General features: G+C 34.8%; 1 protein-coding gene across 1 annotated transcript; it reads left to right on the forward strand.

The window, feature by feature from the left end:
* Positions 1 to 375: 375 nt before the first annotated feature.
* LOC134239464 (amidase-like) lies at positions 376 to 10,843 on the forward strand. Its single transcript, XM_062721647.1, has 11 exons — positions 376 to 492; positions 2,261 to 2,368; positions 5,342 to 5,456; positions 5,598 to 5,770; positions 5,902 to 6,041; positions 6,549 to 6,749; positions 7,205 to 7,279; positions 8,295 to 8,451; positions 9,808 to 9,870; positions 10,014 to 10,301; positions 10,454 to 10,843. Exons 1-11 carry the CDS (start codon positions 471 to 473, stop codon positions 10,645 to 10,647), a joined length of 1,536 nt encoding a protein of 511 aa, XP_062577631.1. The 5' UTR covers positions 376 to 470; the 3' UTR covers positions 10,648 to 10,843.
* Positions 10,844 to 12,118: the final 1,275 nt, after the last annotated feature.

Consider the following 12,118-nt stretch of genomic DNA (forward strand, 5'->3'; position numbering starts at 1 on the left):
AATACTAATTTTTGGAGTTATCCTTCCTGGCTGAGGATCGGATATCCTTAAAGCTGTCAACACCTGTATTTTTTTAAAAAAAAGTTTTATTTCTTTGCAATAAAAATGTGAAATACAATACACAGCCATAAACATGTAAGCTTTCATCACAGTTTTAGGCGATACATGTACTTAAAATGATATTTACTTTTTTTTGTATCAATTTCTTTCGTATCCTGTTCAGTTAATTTTTTTTACAAATCCAAAACGCGACGAGAGAGAGAGAGAGAGAGAGAGAGAGAGAGAGAGAGAGAGAGAGAGAGAGAGACCTCTATATGTAACAGAAGTTCTGTTACATAAAAACTCTATCCCACTCCACTCCACTCAGTATTTTACCCTGAGCTAACATTGAGTTTGATATGACCTAGAATCGCCGACTGTCAGGGTTGGCGTTGTTTACATACCGTTAAAGTGCGTCCAATCGATGAAAAATGTCGGGCAAGGAAGAGAAAGGTGAGTGTTAAGATCAAAATAAACCCACTAATTTTTATATACTAATGCTGAAAATATATAATTTGACACATGCTATGTATTTTTTGTTGTTCCCAAATCGATACGTAGTGCATTTGTATTCTGACTGACTGCATATGCATAATGCTTATATATAATGTTGTTGTCAAGTTTCATCGCCATGTGTGTTTCACCAGATGTATAAAAACAAGCTGGGTGGCGAATTATATTTACATTGACAGCATAAAATTTTAATAATTTGTTTTAAATTTCAATGAACTTTCAACCTATCAGCTGCTTTGTGTAGCCGTTCACACATTTAGACGCTTCTAATTGTTAGAATATTTAAATTGAACAGCTAGATCCAGATGAATATATACACACATGCATATATGTACATAATTATAACCAACAAAGGATAACGAGATAAGTCAAGGTTTGAGACTCTGATTTATGAGAATGAACGAGATAATGTGTAAACGTTATGGAAAAATGTAAGATATAATGACATTGTCTTATTGTGTCAGCATACACATGTGCACTGTAATATAAAGGGACCTGGACAGCTGATTTTTTAAAACAAGTTTTAAAAATGTTTACGATTCCCATTTAAGACAATTCAAATGATCAGCAAAATTTTCAACATCATTTGTTGATAAGGCTCGTGTTTTGCTTTTGTTTATTTTGTATAGAAAATATCAAATTTATAACAAAATGATATCATAGTACAGTAAATCACGTACTAGAAACTGTCTAATAAAATTTAGAATTAACATCTTAATTGTAAACATCTGTTTGAACGAACAAAATTACATTAGTATATTCAGTCAATGTAAACGAAAACATGGCACGGACCTAAAGACAGTTGAATGTTCTTTTGAAAGAGGATACAAAATGATTATATTTAGGAATATTAGATAGATGTTGTTGATTGATGTTTACAACTTTACATAAATGTACCATTATCATATACATGTTACAAATTAAAGGTTTGGAGCTCTTAATAATGTTAATCTGTACTGAAAAAATTCAAATTTTTGATCATCAATAAAACTACCTTAGTTAAAAGTTTGTAAACAGAAAAAAAAGTGAAAAAAAATTTCAGCTGAAACTGTGTCCATGCCCCTTTTTAAGTTAAAAAAAAATGCATGTCATTAATTTACTGGACGGTTTGAGGATCTCTCTGCCTTTGATTTGAATCGTGTTAGAAACAGCAATCTTATTAAAATCGGATCTTTTTAGTCGCTTTACAGCAGAATTTCGAAAATAAGATTAGAGACAGTGTAACCGGAATATCTCGAGAGCTTGGACTTTAAATTTGGCAATAGTGCGCAAACAGGGAGATGATGCAATCAGATCGCGGGAACCGGTGTTTGCTCCAGTAAAACTTGGCAAATTCACCCGATCTTCCTTTAATCTGTTATAAGTCTGTCATAATTTTAAGATTTTGCAATTCGATGTGATGTTTCAAACACCAACTGAAAATCCAAACTATAATTTCTTCGGCCTTGACCTTTGGTCTTGATATTGAATAATAATTTGTGCATCCAGTTATAAACTCGTTCACCACTGTTAAATCATGGTATAAAATTTGCTTGTTTTAAGTACGTATGAGATGATAATCGTGAGATCTACAAATTTGGGAAGTCCTTATCAAAGAATTTTTATATGGTATACTTTGGTGGTTTAGGGTCATCCTTATACATGTTTTTGGTTTAAAAATTATACGGAACCCTTTAACATTATATTAAACAACGTCTTTGTTTTACAGAATTTCAAAAAAGTCCTGCAATAGTTCGGATATCTGAAGATGAAATCAAAACAATTTCTGATGATCTCAGACTGAGGCTTACAACAGAGGAAACCAGCGCCTTATATGGTACATAGAATATTGTGTAAATTAAGACAGAAATTAGAGCAATTCTCATTTTCAGTGGTACTTATAGTTTATATTTGGTATCAGTCCCGTATTCAGTTTAAGAGGATACAATCAGAACCGGGGCCTGTCTTTGGTATCATTCCCCTTTTAGTCCGTTACAGTGCATAGTTTAAATATAACGCTTTAATCAGTGGTCGGTGTCCGCGCCCTGTACCCAGATTAAGTAGTACATGTTGAAATACAGTCATAATACTGGCTTTCCTGATCTGTAGTTTAAGTTGGAGAAACATCCTGGAGTGTGGAAGTTCATTGAACTAGGCCAAGGTTCAAGTCCTTTCGTTTCTTACCACCCACTAAGTACATGTATTACTACCTACCACCACTGAGCGCTGGCTTGCCATTTCCGGACGTATCATTTTTGTTTGCGATATTTCCGGCTACGTTATTGGCGCCACATTTTTAGGTCACCTGAGTAAACTCAGGTGACCTATTGCTATCCGTTTTTGTCCGTCGTCGTCCGTCGTCCGTCGTGCGTCGTGCGTCGTGCGTTAACATTTGAACATTTTCAGCTTCTTCTCTGCAACCACTGAACTAATTTCAACCAAATTTGGCACAAAGCATCTATGGGTGAAAGGGAACAAAAATTGTGAATTTCATGATCCCTGCCCCCCTGGGGCCTGAGGGGTGGGGCCAAAACCATTAAAATTAATGCAATCTTTAAAAATCTTCTTCTTTACTCCTGGACATCAAGCAGTCAAACTGTCTGCATGATTGTAATCAGCAATGAGTCCTCTACCAAAATTGTAAAATTCATGCCCCTGGGGTCAGGGGTTCTAGTGCTAGGGCGGGGCTAAATAAGTAGGTAGTGAAAATGCATTATTTCTTTGAAAATCTTCTTCTCTGCTCCTGGGTATTAAATAAACCAACTAAGTACATAGTTATGATGAGCAAGAGTGCCTCTACCAAAATTGTGAATTTTATGGCCCCAGGGTCAGGGGTTCTGGTGTTAGGGCGGGGCTCTATTGATTATATAGTGAAAATACATGAATTCTTTGAAAATCTTTTTCTCTGCTCCTGGGTATTCAAAATAAACAAACTAAGTACATAGTTATGATGAGCAAGAGTGCCTCTACCAAAATTGTGAATTTTATGTCCCCAGGGTCAGGGGTTCTTGTTTTAGGGTAGGGCTCTAATGATTATATAGTGAAATGCATGAATTCTTTGAACATCTTATGTTTTGCTCCTGGTTAATATACTAATGATCTAATTACATATTTAAGGCCAGGATTTATTTTATTTTCAGTTTTACAAACCCTCCGCTCAAGGTTTTGAATGTTCAGAAAAAAATAAAACAATTTTTTTCTTTCCGATGTCAAATTTGAGTCGGGATCGAGATTTCAAATTTACGAACTCGCACTTCCGGGTTTAAGATGAAATGGCGGGTAAATAAAGCGAGATCTAAAGAGATAGCTAGGTTTAGTGTAAAATTCATCGATACGAGTGCCATTCAAAAAGTTTCACCTGTTCAAAGGACAAATAAAATGCTGACGACTTTGTTGCACAATGACATCCTGGTGAGATAATTATGTATTCGCTTCAAAAGTATCTGTCTGTAAATTATTTTCCTCCCCCAGGTTTTAAACTGCCCGTGGTAGCTGTTGCATATTGCCAGCGACATTGTTTAGGTCTCTGTTATGGCTTACAGTCTAAGCATCATTCTTCAGAAAAGGGTTGCTTATGCATCAGATGTAATGAATAAAACTATGGGAGAAGTTCAGTCCATTTAAGGAAGAAATTGTTAAGGCAAGAATACAGGCATGTAGTATCATTTGTATTAGCCAGAAAAATTATTTTACACTTAATTGAAAAAAATGTTCACCCTACACCCGCAATACCCCCTGTCTGTTTTATGATAGGATTAAATTTTAGAACAATGTCTACACATTCACCTAACACATATTAAAAAAAAGAAGATATATTGAAAGACTTTTAAAGAATTGATTTTTTAAAATATATTTTGACCAATATCACAAAATTTATATAACCGGCCCAAACTGGCAGATGATGAAATAAGCAATTAAATGTTCTACTTTCCTGTTCGTAAGCATTATGTGTCCAGTGGTAAGGAGCCTATTAGAATAGCATAAAAAAAGAATGTACAAATGTTAATAATTGATTTATCAAAAAAAAATTTTATTTCCTTCTCTTTCGGGACTTTTTTATTCTCATGTTCATAACTAAACCTAAACATAAAAAAAAATGCTAGCCTTATAATGAAGAAAGAGGCCTCTTTCAAAATAGATAATTTCAGGGCTGCTGGGTCAGGGGTACCAGGGGGGTACTTTGAATAAAATAAATTAATGTTTTGAAATCTACCCTTTGAAAAGCAATGGTGCCTCTTTCAAAATTTGTAATTTTCATGGCTTTTGGATTAAAACACGAACCAAATACAATCACTGGAAAGTTGTTAAATGGTACTCAGGTGACCTATAAGGCCCGTGGGCCTCTTGTTATATTTTTCTAAACAAGTCATCGCTGTTTAACAGGGCTCCGGACCTGATGCCCAGTAGCAAATTATGCGAGAACTAGCTTAGTATTACTTAGCGCTTACATGTGCGTATGCGTCTGCATTAGCCTCCAACTTTCCTTAGATGGTATCATAAGTGGCACCTATTTTTCCATCTTCTCAAAACACCTGTATTCGGGTAGCAGATCCGAAGTTTTCGTCAATGTTAATGGCTACTCTGTAAAACTACTTGGGCTAAATTTTGAAATTGTGTAGAGATGGGGTGATCATAAAGATCTTTCTATTCATCGACCAAAAGTGCAGTCATCCTGGATGGAAAGGGAATAAAGATCATCTTGGTCAGAATGGGGGTTTTAAAAGAAGTCTTAGCCATGGAACCCATTTAGAGATTTTGCATACTATACTTTCAGGCTTGAATAATGAGAGCGGCAAATTCATTTTTTTAGATTTCTGTGGAGATGTTTGCAAGGATTATCAGAGGGTTTACGAACTTGTCTCCCCCACCCCAACCGTCAAATACCCAAGGACCCCTGGGTACAGGGAAACCAAAGATGATTCGTGGTGAGTGTATGTTTAAGAAAATATATATTCACCGCAAATCAAAAAGTCAACAGTAACTTTTTTAAACCCACTAAATTTCTTCAAGATTCGTAACATATTTCAAAAGGAATTGTTGGTAATAGTTCAATTTATAACCACAAGGTATTATCGGTGCGACATCAAAGGGGCCGAAAAGGGACTTTTAGGGGGAAAAACTGTAGCAATCAAAGACAATGTGTGCGTGGCGGGGGTTCCCATGATGAACGGAAGTAAAATACTGGAGGGGTTCGTGCCCGACAGAGATGCCACAATTGTGACACGGATATTGGATGCAGGTATGTTGAGAGAGGGAGAGAGTGGTTATAGTTCACAGTTAAAAGTTCTCTGAGAATTTCTTATGCAGCAATCACAAATTTAACCAAAAGATTCATGTCAGTATTATTAGTCCTTGCATACTATATTTTAGGTGGTAGAATTCTGGGTAAAGCCGTTTGTGAAGACCTGTGTTTCTCCGGAAACAGTGCTACATCAGTAACTGGACCAGTCAAAAACCCGTTCGATCCAACGAGGTGCGCGGGCGGATCAAGTTCTGGGTCTGCTTCCTTGGTAATTTTGTTTAGCCGAACGTTAAAATTTGTTTAATTGTATCTTTAAAAAGAAGTTGTAACAAATGAATCTCAGAAAAAAAAAACAAGCGATGCCTTATGTCTGAAATGGTGTTTTACATTATGCCAAAATGGTGTACATGAACGAGTACGTTTATACCCTTCCGAACTCTCTTGAGAAACAAGAAAAGTACATGTACAAGAACTAAAAAGGAGCATAAGGAAATGGACAGATGGTTCTAGAATATAAATCCTTCTGGTTTTGTTTTTTTTTTTTTTTTTTTTTTTTGAATAATGAGTAAGTATTGCATTTAAGTGTTATCTTAGTTTCAAAGTACGTCAAAAATTTTACGAAATATTCGAAAAAGGCAAAGGGAGGTTATAAATATATATGTGGATTAAGATTTCGAGAGTTTATGATGGGTGAAGAAAAAATAAATATATCTAAATGAGATAAATATCCATACTTTATTAACTTGTCGAATGAGTTTACCTTCTGTTGGTTAAGGTTGCAAGAAAGGAAGTCGACGTGGCGATCGGAGGGGACCAAGGCGGATCTATTCGTATTCCAGCAGGGTGGTGTGGAATTGTAGGCCTCAAACCCACCTATGGGCTGGTACCATACACCGGGATAATGCCCATAGAAATCACCATAGACCACACGGGGCCAATGGCCAGGACAGTGGAAGATTGTGCTACACTATTAGAGGTGTGTTATGCAATTTATTTGGGAAAACCACAGGACTTGGGATCGCTTAAAATTGGTGTATTTTAAAGCAATATGAGCTGCAATTTTGATGTCGGAATTTTTTGTTGCAAAGTTGTAAATAAGTTTTTCAATGACAGAAAAAAATAACGTTAATAAACTTCTGTTGTTCATATTTGCGATGGAAGAACTATTCATAAGCCTTGATTGTCTCAAAATTGTATTATTGTCGTCCTGTACAATAAATCATTAATGATTTCTTATATAAAACTGTATATTGGATTGTAAGTAGAAGTCTTCTGCTTGATTATAAAGGTTTAAAATACATACATATTTATCATTATAACTCATTTTTGTACAGCAAAATTTTTTTTTTTCAAAAAATGCAGCGCATGTTGCTTTAACATTGTTGTTTGAATGATGTAAGTGATTCAGTTTTAATGTATTTTTTTAAACAGGTGATTGTTGGTTATGACGATGGTAATGACCCGCGCCAGTTTCCTGCAATGCCGACACCTCCCTATTCTAAGCTGGTAAGAAAACCAGAGCTTTTTTGAGTTCCTGTTGGATCAAAGGAGTGGATCTAGGAAAGAGGAAGGGCGTGTAATTAGGGGTTTGTTGAGGTGTCTGTGATTTTCAGTGTTAATGGATATATTTAATTTACTTACATGTAATAAATAAGTCTGTGGACAATCCCAGGGAAAATGGACCTGTCCTATATACCGGTATAATATCTTTTTAAAAAAAAATTAAATAGAGATGTTTTTCACTCTTTACTCAATGATCCACTCTATGGTCAGATATATGGCACTTTGCATGTTTAGCTAACTCTTCAATGTCCTATCTTGTGCTCCATTTAAGGTCTTCAATCCCTAATAGGAAGAAATTCAATGAAATTGAAGACATTACAGATATGTAGGCATTGTATACTCAGTTTATTTAGACATACTTCCCATTTATTACTATAAGTGTGTTTAGAGGGTTGTGTCCCAATTAATAACCTTGAATTTTGGTAAGAGTTATCTCCCCTTTTTTAATTAATTAAAAAAAATCAATTAAAAAAAATTTAGCTGGTGAAAAAATTGTTTTTAGTTATCATTCTATTTATAACATTTCAATGCATCTTTCCACCACAGGATTTATCGATATTCAAATTATTTGAATTTTTATTTTTTAAAAACGCTTTTCCCCATAGACTTCAATGCAATCTTTGTTAATTAACTACTGCTTAATTAATGAACTTTTTGAAAATTTCTCGTGGGCAATCCTTTTCCACTATAAAATGCTTCAATATAATATCAAAGTATTGTGTACTTGACGGACATTTAAGGGTAGAGATTTTGGTATCATTAGGGATTGAAAACCTTAACAAGATTAGTACGTTATCATAAAATTATCAAATGCATAGAAGTTTCAGAAGCGCTTCTCAATTGTGTGATGTAATGGTTGTGATAAACCATGATAAAACACTTCATCGCCTACATTTCAACATTTGATACTTGTGTAGGCATTAAAGTTTGTTAATATGTATTTAATATTTATATTCAGTTTGGAGAAGGAATAAAGGGGAAGAAGATAGCCATTTTGAAAGAGGGTTTTGAGGAGGTAGAGGAAGACGTAGCGAAGATTGTAAAGGACGCAGCTTTCAGACTGAAGGAGGCAGGGGCTGAAGTCACAGAAGTTTCCCTCCCAATTCACAATGATGGTATGATTTCCTCTTTTATTTTGCACTACCCCTATTTCTAAAGGAATTGGTACTATTCAGGTACATTTTATTTTCTATTACATTGTTAGCTGCAGAACTGTATCCCTCTGCTTGAGAAAATTTGGACAGATAAAGCAGAGAGCTACAGATCCAAGCATTGTAAAAACCTTCCATTTACGCCAACGATTTTTTGTCGCTCACTTTGGGTATTTTTTCTTGTATTTTATACTTTCCTAATGCAGATTTAAAAATGGTATTTAATAATTAATCATACATTTAACTTCAATTCCTGATAATTTACTTACCATTTAAGGCTATAACAAATTGCTGTTTGTGGTTACGGACGTCGAAATGGAAGTCTTTTAAATCGACATTACATTACTATTTACAGGACTGTTTCGGACCGTTAAAAGTATATAAAGTATCAAAAATAAGAGTTAAATACTTAGTATATGATTAATTATAGGATACCATTCTAAGAGCCAAAGAAAGCTCAAATTACACGAAATAAATACCTAAAGCAGCGACAAAAAAATCGTCGGCGTAAATCGACGGTTTTTACAACGCTTGGATCTGTAGCTCTCTACTTTATCTGTCCGAATTTTCTCAAGCAGAGAGTAACAGTTCTACAGCTATTACATTGTATGCTGTTAGCATTTCAGAATATTCTTCCATTATCTCATAGAAGAAACTGGAAATTGAGTTTCTATTTGACACCTATTAGAATGTAGAAGCACATGTCTTTATAAGTTTTGCTTAGTGTTACATAATGTAGCAAGTTTGGATCCACCACCATATCCTAAAGGATAGATGATGATGAAACGCTTATTTTCTTTTAAATTAGAGGCAGTGATTATTTATCATTTCATCACAACTAAAATGAACTGCTTTGTACCTTATCAAAAGGATTTTTTTTATATTATACATATATTTTGCTTCTGTTCTCACTTAAGGTTTTGAAGATTCATGAGGTTATGAACTACGACGCTTCACGCCGGCATATTTCATGAAGCGCGTTAGCGCTTCATGATAAATATGCCGGCGTGAAGCGTTGTAGTTCATATACCTCATGAATCTTCAAAAAATTAAATTCATTTCTTATATTTACATTATTTTTCTGATGACTTGCCATAAATTTACGCCGTTCAACTGTCATTTTTAAAACAAAACAGGGTGCACTATATTTTTCGACTTTTTGACGTCAAGAGCGGTATTATGATGTAACAATGGAGATATCACGCTTATTCGTGATACATACCTAATGTAGTTCATGAGAAAATATACTGCATTTTATTTTGTAGAGAATCATAGGGGAAATTTATTGGAAATGTAAATATATGTGTATATTTCACACAGGTAAAGCGATTTGGACACCTGTTGCTTTTGAGGGAACATATAATACAATGGTGAAAGGAAACGGTAAAGATTTAGTAAATATTAGGGAACTTTAAAGGTTATATGTTTAACTGATTATAAAATTTATAACACAAGAAAATTAAATAATTGTGACCTGAATGTCACAAAAATATTTATGTGACCTTGACCTTAATGTTCTATCGTAGGTCACGGATACAGTTGGAAAGGGGCCTATGACCTCTCACTACAGGAAGCCCTGGCCGGGGCTTATAATCTCCGCCCATTTGACTGCCCCCTACCGGTCAAAGCAGTCATGCTGTTTTCCGAGTATATGCAGAGGAATTATCAAAACAAGTTTTATGCCAAGGCACAGAACTTGGTCCAACTTTTGACAAGGGAATACAATAGAGTTCTTAAGGATTATGACGTCATGATAATGCCCACACTTCCGGGGAAGCCGTTTAAACTCCCTACGACAAGTAACTCAGTTCAAGGTGCATATGAAGTCCATGCATTAGAAACAATTCAGAGGTTTTTTTAATATGTGCATATGAAAAGATCAAAATGTATTAAAGTTTTATATAAATGTCCGAATTTTTTGAATTTTCATGTATATTAACATTAACTTTTGGATGACTTTTTTCAGAAACGTTGAAATTACTATTAGGAATGGTGAGAAACACAGCCCCATTTAACTCAACTGGACACCCTGCCCTTACTATTAACGCTGGATTTAGTGAAGGGTTGCCCTGTGCAATGTCGATTGTGGGGAAAATGTTCGATGAAGTAACGATTTTACAGGTCGCCAGAGCGTACGAGAAAATTCGGGACGGGTCGTGACTTTGCATTTTGAAAGATGCACAGATTTACATTATGGATATTCAATATTTGTCATACATTGTAGCCTTGCCTTTGGGACCTTCTACATTAAATGTATTTGTTATTTGTTTTGCACATAGTTTTTAAACTTTTTTTAAGACTTAGTCTGCGTATTTTATTGCTTTTTAGGCTATACACCGTGATACTTATAAACAGGCTGAACAAAATGTATATTACAATGCATAATGTTAAAAAATTCAAGAAAATGTTTTTAAGACATGTAAGATATGATTAAAACTTTAATATGTTATATATTACATTAAACATGCTAAATGATTAAAGAGTTAAAAAATTCTATGATTTCCATGTTAGTTTAACTTGATGATTACATAATCCTTTAAAGTTTCTGCTGACAATTTCAGTGATGAAGAAACTTTCAACCTCCTTTAGACATGTTACATTGCGTGTGACTTAATTTCCCTACTGGGATAGGCAATCATTTGTATTAATTATATCCCCGCTTGAAAAGTGGGAAGATACTGTACTCGTATATACAGTGATCGCGATGTCCGTCTGTCTGTTACGGTCCGTTCGTCTGTCTGTTACACTTTTGGGTACCCATCTCTTATCCGCAACTCCTTTCATACATGTATTGGATGAAATTTGATAAGACTTTCACGGATGTTTTGTTACAAATTGTCATTATGCACCTAGGCCTCCTATTTACTTTTCGATGGGGCACATATTTACACACGGTTTACCAAAGCAAAATGTTGACACCGCCATTCTTTTTATGACATTAAAGGGTACACATCTCTTATCCACAACTCCTATACCAGTGAATACAAGCAAATTCAGAGAATTTGTGTCCCCCGTTGAAGGAAAAAGGTGAGGATGCTCAGATTGGGAGTAGACCCCCCCCCCCCCCTTTCCCCGGATCTGTAGAATTATTAAATTATGTACTGAAGCAAACAAAAAATGCCAATATAGATGTAAAGTTTTGATTGCTTATTCTTTAAAAGATCCTTTTAATAAAAAATATTTATTACACAGTAATAAGAGTTTGCACACGTCATATTTACATTTCAAATGACTTTGTCCGAGATAAAATTACCAAATGTAAATGTACTTTATTTCTTCATCAATGTATTGGCGCGGTTCGGAAAAAAAAACACGTGCAGGGCGGGACAAACAGCTAGACAGAAGCAGGGCTTGGAGCACGTGGATTGGCGGAATCAAAGCATGTAAATATAAGGAATAACTGTCAGATTTTTCAATTTCATGAAGATGATCAATCGATTGGCTTGCGTGATAATTATATGCATAAACGCCTTCGGTGTTTATGCAAATTTTCACGCAAGCCAATCGATTGATCACTTCATGAAATCGAAATCGAAAAATAAGAAAGTTATTCCTTAAATACATCATAACTTCTTCATTTCATATGCTAAATAAATCATTTATTTACTGATAAAAAAGGCTCAATCGTGAT

Source organism: Saccostrea cucullata, unplaced genomic scaffold (genome assembly GCF_032062105.1).
Source record: "Saccostrea cucullata isolate Sc308-1 unplaced genomic scaffold, CSIRO_AGI_Scuc_v1 ctg991, whole genome shotgun sequence".
NCBI classification, from domain to species: domain Eukaryota; kingdom Metazoa; phylum Mollusca; class Bivalvia; order Ostreida; family Ostreidae; genus Saccostrea; species Saccostrea cuccullata.

Excerpts from the sequence above, each read along its gene's own strand:
- LOC134239464 (XM_062721647.1), top strand. The coding sequence starts at position 471 with ATGTCGGGCAAGGAAGAGAAAG. Across the intron at positions 5,457-5,597 it reads GAAACCAAAGATGATTCGTG|GTATTATCGGTGCGACATCA; the intron begins GTGAGTGTATGT and ends TATAACCACAAG. Across the intron at positions 10,302-10,453 it reads GACAAGTAACTCAGTTCAAG|AAACGTTGAAATTACTATTA; the intron begins GTGCATATGAAG and ends GACTTTTTTCAG.